The sequence below is a fragment of the Hyaena hyaena genome, unplaced genomic scaffold (assembly GCF_003009895.1).
Source record: "Hyaena hyaena isolate Hyena2069 unplaced genomic scaffold, ASM300989v1 scaffold_199, whole genome shotgun sequence".
Taxonomy (NCBI): Eukaryota; Metazoa; Chordata; class Mammalia; order Carnivora; family Hyaenidae; genus Hyaena; species Hyaena hyaena.
Genome location: NW_024080831.1, coordinates 1,079,723 through 1,095,857, shown reverse-complemented (window position 1 = coordinate 1,095,857; position 16,135 = coordinate 1,079,723). Strand labels below are relative to the sequence as shown.

At 41.0% G+C, this 16,135-nt stretch overlaps 1 protein-coding gene across 3 annotated transcripts in view; it reads left to right on the top strand.

The window, feature by feature from the left end:
- Positions 1-9,179, top strand: part of SENP2 (SUMO specific peptidase 2) — a 35,471-nt gene extending 26,292 nt beyond the window's left edge. For all 3 annotated transcript variants that reach the window (XM_039241693.1, XM_039241691.1, XM_039241694.1), the window contains 4 exons: positions 953-1,032; positions 3,865-3,949; positions 5,989-6,084; positions 7,867-9,179. In XM_039241693.1, the coding sequence (XP_039097624.1) occupies positions 953-1,032; positions 3,865-3,949; positions 5,989-6,084; positions 7,867-7,929 (324 nt within the window). In that variant the 3' untranslated portion in view covers positions 7,930-9,179. The remainder of the gene's footprint in view (positions 1-952; positions 1,033-3,864; positions 3,950-5,988; positions 6,085-7,866) is intronic.
- The last annotated feature ends 6,956 nt before the right edge of the window (positions 9,180-16,135 follow it).

The following is a 16,135-nucleotide window of genomic DNA, read 5'->3' as shown; positions in this document are numbered from 1 at the left end:
TTTCTTTTCTTTCTTTCTTTTTTTTTTTACAAATAGTTTATTGTCAAATTAGTTTCCGCATAACACCAAGTGCTCATCCCCACAAGTGCCCTCCTCCATGCCCATCCCCCCTCTCCCCCACCTCCATCTCAGCATTCAGGAGTCTCTCATGGTTTGCCTCTCTCCCTTTCCCCCACCATTTCCCCCCTTCTTCTCCCCCTTGTTCCTCCATCAAGTTCCTCCTAATCTTCCTATACGTGCAAACATATGATATTTGTCCTTCTCTGCCTGACTTATTTTGCTCAGCATAACACCCTCAAGGTCCATCCATGTTGCTACACATGGCCAGATTTCATTGTTTCTCATTGCCATGTAGTATTCCATGGTATAGATAAACCACATCTTCTTGATCCATTCTTCTGTTGATGGACACTTAGGCTCTTTCCATGTTTTAGCTATTGTTGAGAGTGCTATAACAGCTATTTTCTTGAATAATGAAGTGTACCCTTTTCTGTCCAGGTAAAGTCCAGTAGTACATATAAAGGCATACTCTGTAGAGTCCCTTTTGGTTCTTGAGTTAAACAGCTTGAAAAGCTAGGTGGCATACAGGAAAACAGGACAGAGTTTTAGGACACATGTGCCCTTTATTTGATTTTTTTTTAGTTTTGTTTACAAGGTGGTACAGATTTATTATAGAAAAGTACAGGTATAAAGAAAAAAGCAAAGAAAAGCAAATCTCATCACTTTGAGAAGACCACAAATGTTTTGGTAGGTTTCTAGGCTTTTCTCCAGAAATTGAAATATATAACTTTATAGAAATGAAGCTCATATCATCTGTGATATTTTATTAAAAATGTGTCTTAGAAATTCATTTGATATGTATATTGACTTTTTAAAAGATGTTTTATTTTTAGAAATAAAATTCTCCTGTTGTGGTTAAGATGTTTCTGGATGTTGTAATTTTCCATTATAGGTGATAGACCTACGAAAAAGGTGTCTCAAATATCTGGATTCTATGGGACAAAAGGGGCACAGGATCTGTGAGATTCTCCTGTAAGTAAAGGCTGGAACCTTCACCGTTGGGTCATTATGCTCTTTTTAGGTGTTCTGTCTTCTGTCTAATCCTAGGAGCCTCTGTTGTTGGTAGTCTAATGTTAAGTGAAGGTTGTCTCTTCAGTTGTTCCGAAGTTGACTTAAATTCATCTTCTTGTCAACAAAGAACCCATCTGATCTTAACTGAGAAGTTTTATTCAGTAGCTTCATTAGAAACAAGTTTATCATGTGTTATAATATAAAATATATCTTATTAGAATCCTGTGATTTGAATTAGGTTTCTTTGGGATTGATACATTATTCTGAATGTTCTAAAGAACTGTTAGCTAGGGAGTCTTTGTTATTATTATAATTTTTTATTTTAGAGAGAGCACAAGTGAGGGAGAGGGGCAGAGGGAGAAACAAAATCTTAAGCAGGCTTGATGTTCAGCATGGACCCCAATGGGGGCTCAATCCCACAACCCCAGGATGGTGACCTGAGCCACAATCAAGAGTCGGACACTCAGCTGACTGAGCCACCCAGGCGCCCCTAGCTTGAGAGTCTTATTCCTCTAATTCTTAAGCCCGGTCGCGTCCCTGTGCTTTCCATGATGGTTGGGTTCATCTCAGAACCAAGAGGTAACTTTTAAATTACAGCATATGGATATGGTTTACTGTAGGCAACTGTTTCAAACAGTAGTTGCTAGAAACCTGCCTTTAAAGCATAGCCTCTCATTGGCTGTGTAAAGTGGTGACACGATTTTCACAGTGAGGAAGTAGCTCAGTAAGAGCAGTCTATTTTGACCCCCTCTGTTCACTAGAAGCAAATGGGGATTCTTGTTTTTAATTTTATTAAAGATACTTGGGTAATTTTTATAAGGATACTTAAATAAGGAGCCTCTTAAATGAATGACAAGAAAATTTGTTATTAACAACAGTTCAATTCTCTCTTTTTCAATGTTTTAGTGTAAAAAATCCTTTTTAGTTATAGGTATTGATTTTGAATTGAAAGTTTAAAGAGAAGAGAAAAAAGATTTAAAAAATCAGAAGATACATCAAATTGTTTATAAAGCAGTTATTTCCTTCTAGTCTTCTGTGTAGGATGTATATAAAGTGTGCTTACATACATGTGCACATACATATACATATGATCACATACATAGAAATGCTCTCACTGAAATCATACAGCAAAGTAAGCTGCTTACAACAAATGAGAAAAAAAATCATCCTTCTTTTACACTCACTCTTCTTCTTTCTCCCTCCTTCTCTTCCCTCCTGTGGGTATATCTGAGGCCTCTCCCTTTTCTGATGCTCCTCATTCAGCTTTCCTCAACTATTTTTTGCATTATTAGCTCCCCTGCCCAGAGAAAAATTTAATTTAATTTCTCCATGACAATAGAAAATCGTGCTAAGGAATAAGACTTTTTGTTTCATTGGCTTTAGGGGACCACAGACCATTGAAATGTCTAGGATTTTTGCCTTCCAAGAACCAGTTTCCACCCCTTGGGGCTGGCATTGCTCCCACTGAGAGCGCATGCCCTCGCAAGGCCCAGGCTGGGTTACCTTACATGTAGGTTAGGAGGAGAACCCTAGTGCCTGGGTTGAATTTGATGACCCTTGGGAGATCTGGATATGAATAAATTACTCTTTTTTTTGGTAAACAGTTTTTTTTTTTTTTTTTTTTAATGTTTATTTCGAGAGAGAGAGCGGGCACATGCTTGCAAGCAGGGGGAGGACCAGAGAAGGAGAGAAAGAATCCCAAGCAGGCTCTGCCCCATTATTGCAGAGCTGATGTGGGGCTTAAACCTCCGAACCACAAGATCATGACCTGAGTTGAGATCAAGAGTTGGATATTTAACCAGCTATGCCACCCAGGTGCCCCTTAAATCACTCTTGATACTTAAACTATATATCTCTTAGGAACAAGGAAGTTCCCTTACATAATCATAATGTCATTATCACACTTAAGAAAATTAGCAATCAGTCACATGTAACATACGGCTCATCTTCTGGTTTCTTCAGGTATGCTTTATAGATTTTTTCCAAATCCAGGCAGCCAGTCAGGGTTCATACATGGACTTAATGTCTTTTTAGTCTACTTTAAAATAGTTGTCCTTTTCTTGTTTTTCATGGTAATGGCATTTTTTTTTTTGGTTTTTCTTTTTGTTTTGAGTCTAGGCCAGTTGTCTTGTTTTGTATCTGTTTGTTTATAATCGAAGTGTAGTTGACACACAATGTTACATCAGTTTTCCAGTGATTTGATGTCTCTATAGCTGTGCTGTGCTCACCACAAGTGTAGGTACCTTCTGTTTTATATCTTTTCATTTAGCTTCCAGCATAGTTAACATACAGTGTTTTATTAGTTTCATGTGTGCAATAGTCACCCTAGTGATTCAACAATTTCAGAGTGTTACTCGTGCACATCAGTATACGTGTACTCTTAATCCAGTTCACCTGCTTCACCTATGCCCTCATTTTATGTGTATTGTTAAGTGAGAAAAAGCAAGTTGTATAATGCAGTCCTTTTAAAAACAGGATAAAATGTATGTTTTTTACATTGTGTGTTAGGAGTGGAGAGCCAGAAGAATACGCAGCAAACTATTAATAGTAATTACTTCTGGAGGTCTTTGGCATATGAATTTTACAGGTTTTAATTTTTGAAAGTATGTATAGTTTTTATAAGCAGGAAAAACTTCAATTTAAAAACCAGAAGCAATCACATTTTTAAAAAAGCTAACGGGGATGGATTTGAGAATTGCATATCTGTTAACATCCTTTGTGATGTCCTTGGTAATCATAATGGTAAGTCTCCACAGGGATTCATCAATATATTCTTTCTTTGTTGTTTTTTAGTCAGTATTTACAGGATGAAAGTAAGACCAAAAGAAATATTGATCTAAATCTGTTAGAGTGGACCCACTACAGCTTGAAGCCACATGTAAGTAATGATCATCTGCATCTGAAATGCTTTGTTGCATTTACTGACAGAGCCCATTCTGTAGACTTGGCTTCCTCCCTCCCCTTACTCACTCATACCCTTAGGCGTGCAGTCTCCTGAAGTGTACTTCAGTACTCTTAAGAATTAAGTACTAAATCTTTATAGAAAGGCAAGATTTAACCAAGATGTCTGCTTCTTAGCCTTTATTTATTGTTTAAATTGTAAATGTTAACTGCATGCTAGCATGTTTTTCAGAAAAGCGAATAGGTTTAAGTCAGCTACTTTTCTTGGTTGGTGCTAATGAAAGTGTAAAGTTCTTGTTACTTATCGGAGAATTTTGTTTATTTAGATCTTAAGGGTCCCATGCCACAGGTCCTCAAAAGAATCAAGTACACTGTGTGTGAATATGCCTTGTATTATACTTGCCAGATTTGAATCTCATTCAGGGTTTGAGAATGCCTACATTTTGAGGCCTAATGGCTTCTTTTAAAAGTGAGCCACATGAATTCAATTTTAGCTCTTACCTGTGTATAATGGCTCACCTGTCCCACAGGATTTTCCTTTCTAAGCTGAATGATTAGAAGGTTGAGCTTTGAAATTTCCTGAAGAGAGCACAGACTTAAGGGGGGGTCTGTTAGGACGAATGCCGTGTTCGGGCGTGGGGAACGTAATAAAGAAAACACGTTTTCTTCCTTTGTGTTGGAGTCCATAGTTCTCTCCACTCGGTGAGCTGCTGTGCTCGGGAGAAAAGCACGAGCTACCTACCATATGTATGGGTGTTGCGCACCTTCAGTCTTTTCTTTTTTCACAGTAATCATCTGTATATCTTTGAAGAAAAATTGAGCTCTTGTCATCTAGAATGTTTTCCAGTTGGGATTTCAGAATCTGTCTTATTCTTATTGTCTTGTGCTCCACATGTAAGGGTCTGGCCAAGATCAGGCAGCAGAGGCCTCGGGAATGTGTGAATCTACCTCACGTAGATTGGTTTATGATGCCTTTAGCACTACGTGGAGGAAGCTATGCTCTTAGGACAAAATTGAGCCACCAGAGCAAGATCCTGATTAGTTAGAGCCTGTCAAGAAGCTTTTTTCTTTCTCCTGCTTGTAGCTGTGCGGGTCGAAAGTTGTCATCTTATTTTCCTGGCTAGTGAAGAGAAGTTACACCCTGCAGTCTTCAAGTAGGTTTGTGGTATTGTAAGCGTGTTTCTGATTGTGTCACATTTAGCCCTTTTCAAAAGTTATAAAGTGCTTCTGAAACCATTCTGACTAGAATTCCTGTTCCTAGTGGTAAACTTTCTTTCACTTTGGTTTTTTTTTTTTTTTTAATTTTTTAAATTTATTTCTGAGAGACAGAGACACAGTGTGAGCAGGGAAGGGTCAGAGAGAGAGGGAGACACAGGATCTGAAACAAGCTCCAGGCTCCGAGCTGTTAGCACAGAGCCCGACGCGGGGCTCGAACCTGTGAACCGTGAGATGACCTGAGCCAAATCGGATGCCTATCCGACTGAGCCACCCAGGCGTCCTCAGTTTGGTTTCTTTTTTTTTTTTTTAAATATTTTTATTTATTTCTAGGAGAACGAGAGAGGTAGCGTGAGCAGGGGAGGGTCAGAGAGAGAGGGAGATACAGACTCTGAAACAGGCTCCAGACTCTGAGCCGGCAGTCAGCACAGAGCCCGATGCGGGGCCCGAACCCACGAACCGTGAGATCACGACCCAAGCGAAAGTCGGACGCTTAACCAACTAAGCCACCCAGGTGCCCCCAGTTTGGTTTCTTAATATGAGCGCTGAGAGAAGGAATTCTCACTTCGCTCTTTTTTTTCCCAAAAAAAGTATTTTCTGTGGGGGTCACAGACTTATTCCATGTCATGGTTAGGGTTTTTATACGACATAAAGACTATTTGTGTAGTACCTTTAACATAGCCCTTTGTAATATTTTTATCCACAGTACTATAAGAAGTCAAAGGAGTTTGTGTGTGATGAAATTTTATGTCTTTTTCTCCTCTCTCTCTCTCTCTTTTTTTTTTTTTTTTGTAATTTTAGGAGATTCCTCAACAGCTAAATGGGAGTGATTGTGGAATGTTTACTTGTAAATATGCAGATTATATCTCTAGGGACAAACCTATCACATTTACTCAGGTGAGTGAAGATCCCTCCTCACCCACTTACTTGTTACTAAAGATAAACTTAGAGCATGTTACCAGTGCCTGGTACACAGTAAGGTCTTAATGGTAACTGTGCCACTATTATTATCGCTGTAACCCTTGGCCATGGCCCTGCTCTTGCTGGTATCAGGGTTTGTCACTGCCACTGCTCTTACATTTAGTCTTTCGTGACCAGTGAGACAATTTGCTTATGTCTAACCTCTAGCGTTCACTAGCTCCTGAGTATTACTGATTTCTAGCCAGAGGAGGAGGCACGTAAGAATGAGTAACAGCCAGGGGACATGAGGCCTCATGAGCACTAACGCCACAGGTGGAAGCTATAACCACAAATGCTGCCTTTCCCTTCTGTGCTGGTTATTTGAGGTTCTCCACGACTGTGTTTGGGTGGGGATTAGAGTGTGTTGGGAACTCTTGAGAATTTATTTGTAATAGTGAATTCTCAACCTTTCTGTAACTGAAGACAAACCCCCTTTAAAATACATTTTTCCCAAACAGACCTCATTTTGATAAATATTGTCTACCAAACTGTACTTAATGAATAGGACTAATAACCCCATTCCATGCTTTTAGGGCTCCCATGCAGAATTAAGACAGTTCTAGTCTAAAATAAAGGCACTTCTTATTAGTTTTAGTAGTTTTACTAAGAATAAATGTGTAATATTTTACTACATGTTTTGAGCAATTTAAAATAACTTCTGCTTCCATGTGTTAAGATGTTTTAGTGGACCCCCCCTCCCGTAGGAAATCATTAGTATGTAATAAAGTGGTATATTCATCTTATTATAATTAGACGTCAGGAGTACCTCAGGGTGTGAACTTGTGATCTCACCAAAAAAGAGGACTGTAGGTGAATTATAGGTGATTTTGGATTTGTGTGCTGCTGCTTTGAAAATGGGCTCCTGGAGTGATTATCTTAAAGCAGAATACTATATTAAGCAAAGCATTTTATTCTTTGTTGCTTCTTTTTTTTTTTTATTTAAGGTTTTTTTCTTATTTATTTCTAGAGAGAGAGAGAGAGCGTGAGCAGGGGAGGGTCAGAGAGAGAGGGAGACACAGGATCTGAAACAAGCTCCAGGCTCCGAGCTGTTAGCACAGAGCCCGACGCGGGGCTCGAACCTGTGAACCGTGAGATGACCTGAGCCAAATCGGATGCCTATCCGACTGAGCCACCCAGGCGTCCTCAGTTTGGTTTCTTTTTTTTTTTTTTAAATATTTTTATTTATTTCTAGGAGAACGAGAGAGGTAGCGTGAGCAGGGGAGGGTCAGAGAGAGAGGGAGATACATACTCTGAAGCAGGCTCCAGGCTCTGAGCTGGCAGTCAGCACAGAGCCCGACGCGGGGCTCGAACCCACGAACCGCGAGATCGTGACCTAAGCGAAAGTCGGACGCTTAACTGACTAAGCCACCCAGGCGCCCCAAGAAGTTCATTTTAGAATGTTCTGAAAATGCATGTAATTAGAAGAGTTTGGTATTATGCCACCACTTGGGTGTTTCCATTTTGGTACATGTTTTTGTGTTACGAGGTAGTGGTTGGAGTCTTATGTTCTGATTTTCCTTAACATGTTCAAATGCTTATGATACGTGCAATATCTTAGCAACATTATAACCTCCGTTTTCATGGCTTTGTAGTCTGAGCCAGGACACGAGAGTCAAGGCTGTAGAAAGGACGTGTGTTATTTACCTGATGACACTTGCAGGTTGTTGACGCTGTGCCCGGTAATGTGTGACATGCGTGTCGTTTGTGGGTCCTCTGCAGCACCAGATGCCTCTCTTCCGGAAGAAGATGGTGTGGGAAATCCTTCATCAGCAGTTGCTGTGAGAATGCCCCGCCCAGTCCCTCTAGCTGCTGGTGGTTCTTTCACGGAGGACGGATGTTTCCATATACCTCATGCATCGTGGGTTCAACAGTGCCCGCACCGCCCCTGCTGGCTCACAGGTACTGGGCTGTAGGCCGCGTACGCAGGCCTCTCCCTGCACCCTGGTCCCGACTTGGTGCGTGGAGGTCCTGCCTGCCACCCTGTGTGTGAGCCTGTGCCTGCTCAGAGCCCTGGACTATACAACCCACACAAGAACAAATGCTAATTAATATTTTTGTTAAAGATTTTTTTTTTCCCTATGAATGTGGGAAATGCAGGATTTATTCTATGATTTGTTTTTTGTGTGTTTGTTCACGTGTGTTCATTCGCTCACTCATTTGCAAACCTAATGGGCAGTGGCTGTTTGCTGCTGCTCCACTGCTAACTCTGAATTACCTGTTTCAACTATTTATTTTTGAAAGGAATGTTTTATCAAGCTCCACTCCCAGCTGAAGATCAGGAGGGGAATCAGTGGGGGGAGGAAGGAAGTGTTAATGAACTTCTCTAAGGCTGGCGCGGAAACTGCCAACTTGAAGCCGGAGATCTTGTTCTTGAGGCTTGAACGTGCCGGAGAAGCGCCTGGTGTAGGGCTCTCGTTGCGTTTCAGAGAAGTCTGACACGATGGCATTGGCCTGGGGGCTTGGAAAAGTGGAACTGTGGCCCCGGAACTCTGGCTATCCTAGGCGCCTTCAGAAGCAGAATCGGCTCCTGGTCATCCTAAAGAGACTGCTCTTCCTGGAAATGAGCTGACTTGGCTACTCTTAAAACTGGATTTGAAGTAACTATAAACCCAAAATCTTCCTTTTCATCCCAGATGTGGTTGAGTATAAACCTCAGAATTGTAAGGGCTGGCCTGGGCTGTTTATTTCAAGAGATACTATTCAACGTAAAGGCTATTTTTCCTCAAAGTTTTTTTTTTTTCTATATGTAAAGCCGAAATTAAGTTTTGTACTCATTAGGATTTACATCCCCCCATTCCACCCCCACGGAAATTTGGAAGAAAATTTAGTACTTGGCTGTGAGGCTGCCAGTTATACAGTAATCTATTTTGCATATGAAAGTTTGTATTTAACTTTTTTGTTCATTAAAAACTTTACAGTGGTTATGCATTTTTAATTTCAGAAAGTTTAGAGTTGGTCAGAACATATTTTGCAAGATCTAGTGCCTAGTGTTGCTTTTCCGATGTAATAAAGGTTGTCTGGCAGAACCTGAAGAGTATATGCTGAGATGATTTCTAACCCTTTCCTTACTGAAACCTCCCAGACTTGCCCTGGTGCACAAAAGCAAGGGCTAAAACCAGGAAAGTTGGCCACGTGTGCGCCGCGACTCCGCGTGTCTGCCATCGGGGGGCGTGGCCGCGGGCGGCCGAGGCAGGGCCGGGTAGCCGGTGTCTCTTGAGATGCGTGGAAGTCTTGGCATAGGGTCTGCGCCCGCACTGAACGTGGTGTGAGCGGCTGCGTGCTTGATGGTGACGACGAGTGAGCTGCCCGTGCCGGTGTCCCGCAAGCGCAGGCTGCACAGAGTCCTTTCCCGAGGCTGTGGGCGCCCTACCAGTGGGTCCTGGGCTCAGGCGGCTGGCACAGCCGAAAGGCCGGGAGATTGACTGGGTCAGCATTACACTAAAAACCTGGTGCCCGCTTGGCTCTCCTAGGTTTCACCCGAGGATTTAGTACCTTTGTTAAGGTCTGTTCTGGGTCGGGTACATCCGGTGAGGAGTGGCGGTTCGCGTTCTGCCCCGGGGAGTGGCGCGGTCCTGTTACACGAGTATCCTGGGGGCTTCTTCGAGCAGCTTTCCCCGAGCTTTCCGCGCCTGTGTACTCTTCAGGATGGCTCTTGCTCTCCCAGGACGTCAGGAGATCGTAAGAGCAGAGCGTTAGGCTGGAGAACAGCATCCTAGTTTACCCCGAGTTCCTGGATTTAATAGGACATCCCACAGGCCGTGCTTCTCTAGGCACCTAACCTGTCTCGTGCAGAGAAACTTGTTGGTAATAGAATTTTTATATCTAGACAGCTTATGAGAAAAGCAGTCAGGTGATAAAATCAACAGCTGAACTTATCGGTAGCAAATTATCAGCATTAAAGCCAGTGACAGGTATATATTTTAAACTGTGGTAGTTTGGGGATCTGACAAAAAGGTAGAGTGGACCCCTGTTCTTTTTTAGTAGGCAGTCTCTCCTAAAGATTGGTAAAGATGAAAAGAAACAAACAAAAACTATTGGTAAGCGTCTTTTTCATGCTTGACCTACCAGAGCTGGGATGTGGTGGGAGGGACATGGACCTGGGGCATTTGGAAGATGTTCTGGAGAGCCCCGTAGTCTGCCTCAGTTGCCTAAAACTGGTAGAAGTTCTGATCTTCTCCTCCCTCTGAAACCTTAATAACAACTTGAGGAATGCACGCCGAATGGTGGATGCTTGCCTGCACTGTAAGGAGTTGATGGGTGCTGGCACCAAGGTGTGGGTGTGAGAGAATGTGTCCTTGGAGATCTGTTGAACCTCAGATGCAAATAAGATAGTGAAATTTAAGTCTGTAAAAATATTAGTGCCATAGTTAAGCTACATAGTTTAAATTGGCTTTTGTGAACTAATTGGGAACCTGATCTCTAATTACTTTGAGGAAAAACTCTAAGCACCCAGTATTCAAACAAAGTTTTGGTACTTGTTTGTAAATTTGGATCTAGCTGGCTGTATTTCTTTCATAACTTCTTTTCATTCACGTAACCTACAAGGAAATGTTTGGGTGTGTGGAAACAGGTATTGATCTTATCGATTTATCAATAGATAAATAGGTATTAACTATCAAATCAGTAGCTGTTGATTTTATCTTATTTACTAATAAATTCATGTCTTTAATTCAGTGGCTTTCAATTTTTCTTAATGCAAAAAAATTTTTTGGCATTTTTTATTATGACCAGTACACACATGTAATTATATATATGTTATGTGATTAAATGTGGACACCAAAGTTCCACAAAAACATTATTTACCCTTACTAAACTCTTGAGTTTTAGTTCAGTTTTTAAAAAAGTGTAGGTTGTGACCACCAAGCTGATTTCTCAACACCTGACAGAAATCCAGTTTAAAAAACATGGCTCTAAATCACCTCTGACAGCAGGATGCAAATTATGTTTAAAACTATAAAGCTTGAGACCACAAAAATATGGTAAATGTGGGACTGTTTTGAGATGAATCAATCTAAATCTAGGAAAAATGGGCCAGAAGCTTTTAGACTCTTAATGTAAGTATGTAAATAGTCCTTGTTCTTCAGGTTTGTACGTTGGCATTTCCTAAAATAGGTTAAATACAAGTTCTATTACTTCTATGTAGGATGTAAAAGAAAAAGTTCTATGGCCCAATGAATGTGTATGACCATATCTTTTCCTCTTGAAATGCACAGCAAACAACAGATTAATGTCTTAGCCTCACATTTCTTTTTTTTTTTTTTTTTATTTTTTTTAATGTTTTATTTATTTCTAGGAGAGAGAGAGAAACAGTGTGAGCAGGGGAGGGTCAGAGAGAGAGGGAGACACAGACTCCGAAATAGGCTCCAGGTTCCGAGCTGGCAGTCAGCACAGAGCCCGACGCGGGGCTCGAACCCATGAACCGCGAGATCATGACCTAAGCGAAAGTCGGATGCTTAACCGACTAAGCCACCCAGGCGTCCCATAGCCTCACATTTCTTAAAACTTGGACACTAAACCCTTCTGTGTGCGACACCTGTGGAACAGTTCTACGGAACACACTTTGGAAAGTGCCAGGAGAAGTAACATAAAGCTCTTAGAATATACTTCAACAATACATGGGGCAAGGGAAGCACGCCCGTTCCCGCCAACTCCCCAACTCCCTCCTTAGCCTCCTTAGTGCATATGGTGATCATAAAGTCTGTAGCCACACTTCTATTTTTTCTTAATTGTATCAGTAATAGGTGTTCATAGTAGAAAAATGAAATGCTGATAAAAGGTAGAGAATAAGAATTCTGCAAACTCCCCTGAGTTAATAACTGAATATTAACATTTTGGTAGATATCCTGGCCTTTGCCCCTTCTGATAATGTGTGAATAATTGTGTGAGTTGTACATGTTCACACATGTACATATTTTTTAAATAATGGAATCATACTATATATGGCTATATAACCCTGTTTCTACTTAATTTATCTCAAACATATTTTCATGTCAATAAATATTGACATCATTTAATTGCTTCATAGTGTTCTAGAATATGGCTACAGTTTATTTTAGCCAGTATTGTTGCACTATGCCATCTGGCACCATGTGTGGGTCATTCTCTTAGGAGAAATTCTCAATTAAAATTTCGGAGTTAAAGTTAGGTATATTTTAAAAAGTCATCTGTTGGTGTTTTGACTTATTTCTTCTTGCACAGGATAATCTGTATCTCCACTGGCTTTTTTTTAAGTTTATTTTGAGAGAGAGAGAGCAAGGGAGGGCCAGAGAGAGAGAGAGGAAGAGAGAGAGAATCCCAAAGCAAGTTTCACGTTGTTAGCACAGAGCCGAAATAAGGGCTCGATCCCACAAACCATGAGATCATGATCTGAGCTGAAATCAAGTATCAGGCTTAATGGACTGAGTCACTCAAGTGCCTCTCCACTGAGTTAAGTCTTGTAATACTTTTCATGTGTAGGTCTTCTGGATAAGTTCATTCTGAGACATTTACTATCTAATTTTAGTGGACAGTTTACCTTTTTTAAAACTACAAACAACTTTTTATTATGGGAATCCTAAAACCTACACAGTCATCACTCCCTTTTAGCAGTTATTAAAACATAACCTTGACTCACCTTTTCTTTTTCATCGGGGAGGGAAGAGTCTGGAGTATTTTAAAGCAAAACCCTAACATCTCATTCTACCTAAACACTTAAGAATGTCTCCCTAATAATTAAAAAACAAAAACCTGTGTCATTTTCACATCTAACAAAATAAGGATTTGCTAATATCATCTAATCCTCAGTTCATATTCAAATTTTCCTGATCCCTTAACAAATGTTTTATTATATTCTTCTAATGAGGATATACAGTGGGCTGAATGGTGTCACCCAAAATGACAGATGCACATCCTAATCCTTGGAACCTGTGACTGTTACTTTCTATGGCAAAAGATTTTAAGTTTTAAAGGACTTGAGAAAAGGAATTTATCTTGGATTATCTGGGTGGGCCCTATGGACAGAGGCCTTAAAAGAGACTTTTTTTTTTTTTTTTTTAAATGAGAGAGAGCTAGAACACAAGCGGGAGGGGCAGAGAGAGACCGAGACAGACCCAGAATCTGAAACAGGCTCCAGGTTCTGAGCTGTCAGCACAGAGCCTGATGCAGGGCTGGAACTCACGAGTTGTGAGATTATGACCTGAGCCGAAGTCGCACACTTAACCAACTAAGCCACCCAGGGGCCCCAAGAGACTGAGTTTTGAGATAGAAGAGGAGGTGTTAAAATGGGCCTAGCCAGTGTTTACATTTCATATCAATTTTTGTGGGAAAAAATTTTGTTTATACATCTCTAAAACAAAATCTGGAAAAAGATACCAAGTGTTAATAATGGTGGTCTGGACAGATTGTTAGTTTCTGCTTTGTAAACTTGTTTTTGGAACTAAAAAAAAGAGGCAGACTACAGAAGCCTCTAGAGACTGAGGCGACGCTACCACCAGCCAAGGAAGCCTGGAGCCACCAAAGCTGGTAAGAGCCTTCCGCAGAACAAGGCCCTGCTGACAGCTGGCTTTTGGACTTGTGGCTCCAGAACTGAGAGAGAATACATTTCTGTTGTAATCTGTCAAATTTGTCGTAGTTACACCAGTATGAGAAATCTAATGAAGGTTCCAGATAAGGTGCATAAATGCTCTTAGATTATGATAGCTCTTGAGACTCTTATTCAACAACAGTCAGCCTCCTGTACCATTATTTGAGAAACCGGGTTTTCCCGTGGAAGATCCTACATTCCAGATTGGGCATATAGCTCCTTGGTGGTGGTTAACTATTTCCTACAGTGCTTGTCTTTCATATGAACTGGTTAAGTTTAATCTAGAGGCCCTGATTAGATTCAGGTTGAATGAAGTAAGGACACTTAGCGTCCCGTCTTACTGCATCTTGTGGCACAAAATGTCTGCTGCTTCGTGGTGCTGAGATTGTGAGGGGCGGTTCAGGCTGTAAGGGTTCCTATCCATCTTTCTCCTCTTGGTTTTAAATTGAACTGATGACCCATTATTTCTTTAAGAGGCCCAAAACGGTACTTTTCAAATTCTGTCAGTGCCTCTGTATTCGCTGAATTCTTGAATTCTTCTGTAAAGGAGACTTACCTATTTGGTAACCCTGAGATATTTCATACAGGAGAGAATATGATGTTTTGACTCATTCTTGCTTTCTGGTGTTCAAATTGGCTTCTTTTAGGTTTCAGTGTCCTCGTGTCCGAATCCCCACGTCTGACTGTGACGGCTTCCTTGCTTAACTGGTAGGATAAAGGCTCATCTTACACATCTCCTGCTCCAGACCTGGACCCGGCCATTTGTCGAAGGATTTCTTTTAGTGAGAAATGTTAGGGACCAGAAACTGGCCACTATTAATGCTGATTACTACTGGGTTAACTTGTGTTTCTAGGACTTTACAAGAAACACACTAGAAAAAAACTTTTTCTTCAAAGGGAAAAATGTTTTACTGATTTCCAATTCCAAGGTAAGAGTCTAAAATTTTTCTTGATTTTATATTGTAATCTTGAAAATCTTGGTTACTAACAACATCAATATAATTGTTTTACCTCATAGTATACTTACAGTAATTTCAAAATGTCTATACCAGCATAACAACTAACAGGCCACTAAATACAGTTTAAGATTTCTCCACAATACTTTTTATTTTCAGGCCATTTCTCACCAGAGATTCACAGTGAAAATACCCTCTTTTTTTTTTAATTTTTAAAAAATGTTTTATTTATTTCTGAGGGGAAGGGTGCAGCGTGAGCAGGGGAGGGTCAGAGGGAGACACAGAATCTGAAACAGGCTCCAGGCTCTGGGCTGGCTGTCAGCACAGAGCCCGACACAGGGCTCGAACCCACGAACTGTGAGATCATGACCTGAGCCGAAGTCGGACCCTTAACCGACTGAGCCACCCAGGCGCCCCTGAAAATACCCTCTTAAAGTCACTTATTTTTTTCTTCCCAGTAATCCTGCCATCAACTTGATACACAGTTGGATTCATTTGTTCTTAGTGTTTAGGGATTGCTTTTTGGTTTGCTTTTTAATTATGTAAAACAAACATTAGTCTGGGAGCAAAACTTTGCAACAAGATACATTCACAGTTTAGTTGCCTCACCCTGTTCACTTTCCTTGTCCAGATAACTTGTTAGCTTTCTTTTCTTTAAGTAGGCTTCAGACCCAGTACAGAGCCCAACATGGGGCTTGAACTCATGACCCTGAGATCAAGATCCGAGCTGAGATCAAGAGTCAGACAACTTAATCGACTGAGCCACCCAGGTGCCTTTAGATAACGTGTCATGTTTTAATCTGTTTTTTTTTTTAATGTTTTATTTATTTCTCGGAGAGAGAGAGAGAGACAGTGTGAGCAGGGGAGGGTCAGAGAGAGAGGGAGTCACAGACCGAAACAGGCTCCAGGCTCTGAGCTGGCAGTCAGCACAGAGCCCGACGCGGGGCTCGAACCCACGAACTGCGAGATCATGCCCTCAGCGAAAGTCGGACGCTTAACCGACTAAGCCACCCAGGTGCCCTTAATCTTCTGGTTTTTAAAAAAAATATAGCTAGACATATTTTTATATGTCTTTCCTTTTTTACACTAGTAAAGATACCATGTTAAAAATACTTATGCTTGGGGGCACCTGGGTGGCTCAGTTGGTTACATTTCTGACTTCAGCTCAGGTCATGATCTCACGGTTCATGGGTTTGAGCCCCGCGTCAGGCTCTGTGCTGACAGTGAAGAACCTGCTTGGGATTCTCTCTCTCCCTCTCTCTCTCTCTGCCCTTCCCCTGCTCGCACTCTCTCTCCCTCTCTCTCTCAAAACAAATAATAACATTAAAAAATAACCCCATGCTTGACTTTTTAAAAAACTTCATTTTACAAAATAAGTTACTCCTCATTCTTCATTTTTTAAAAATCCACTGTTTCAGGAAGCTATGCTTCATTACCCGTCCCTTCATGATGGAGGTTTAGGCAGTCATTC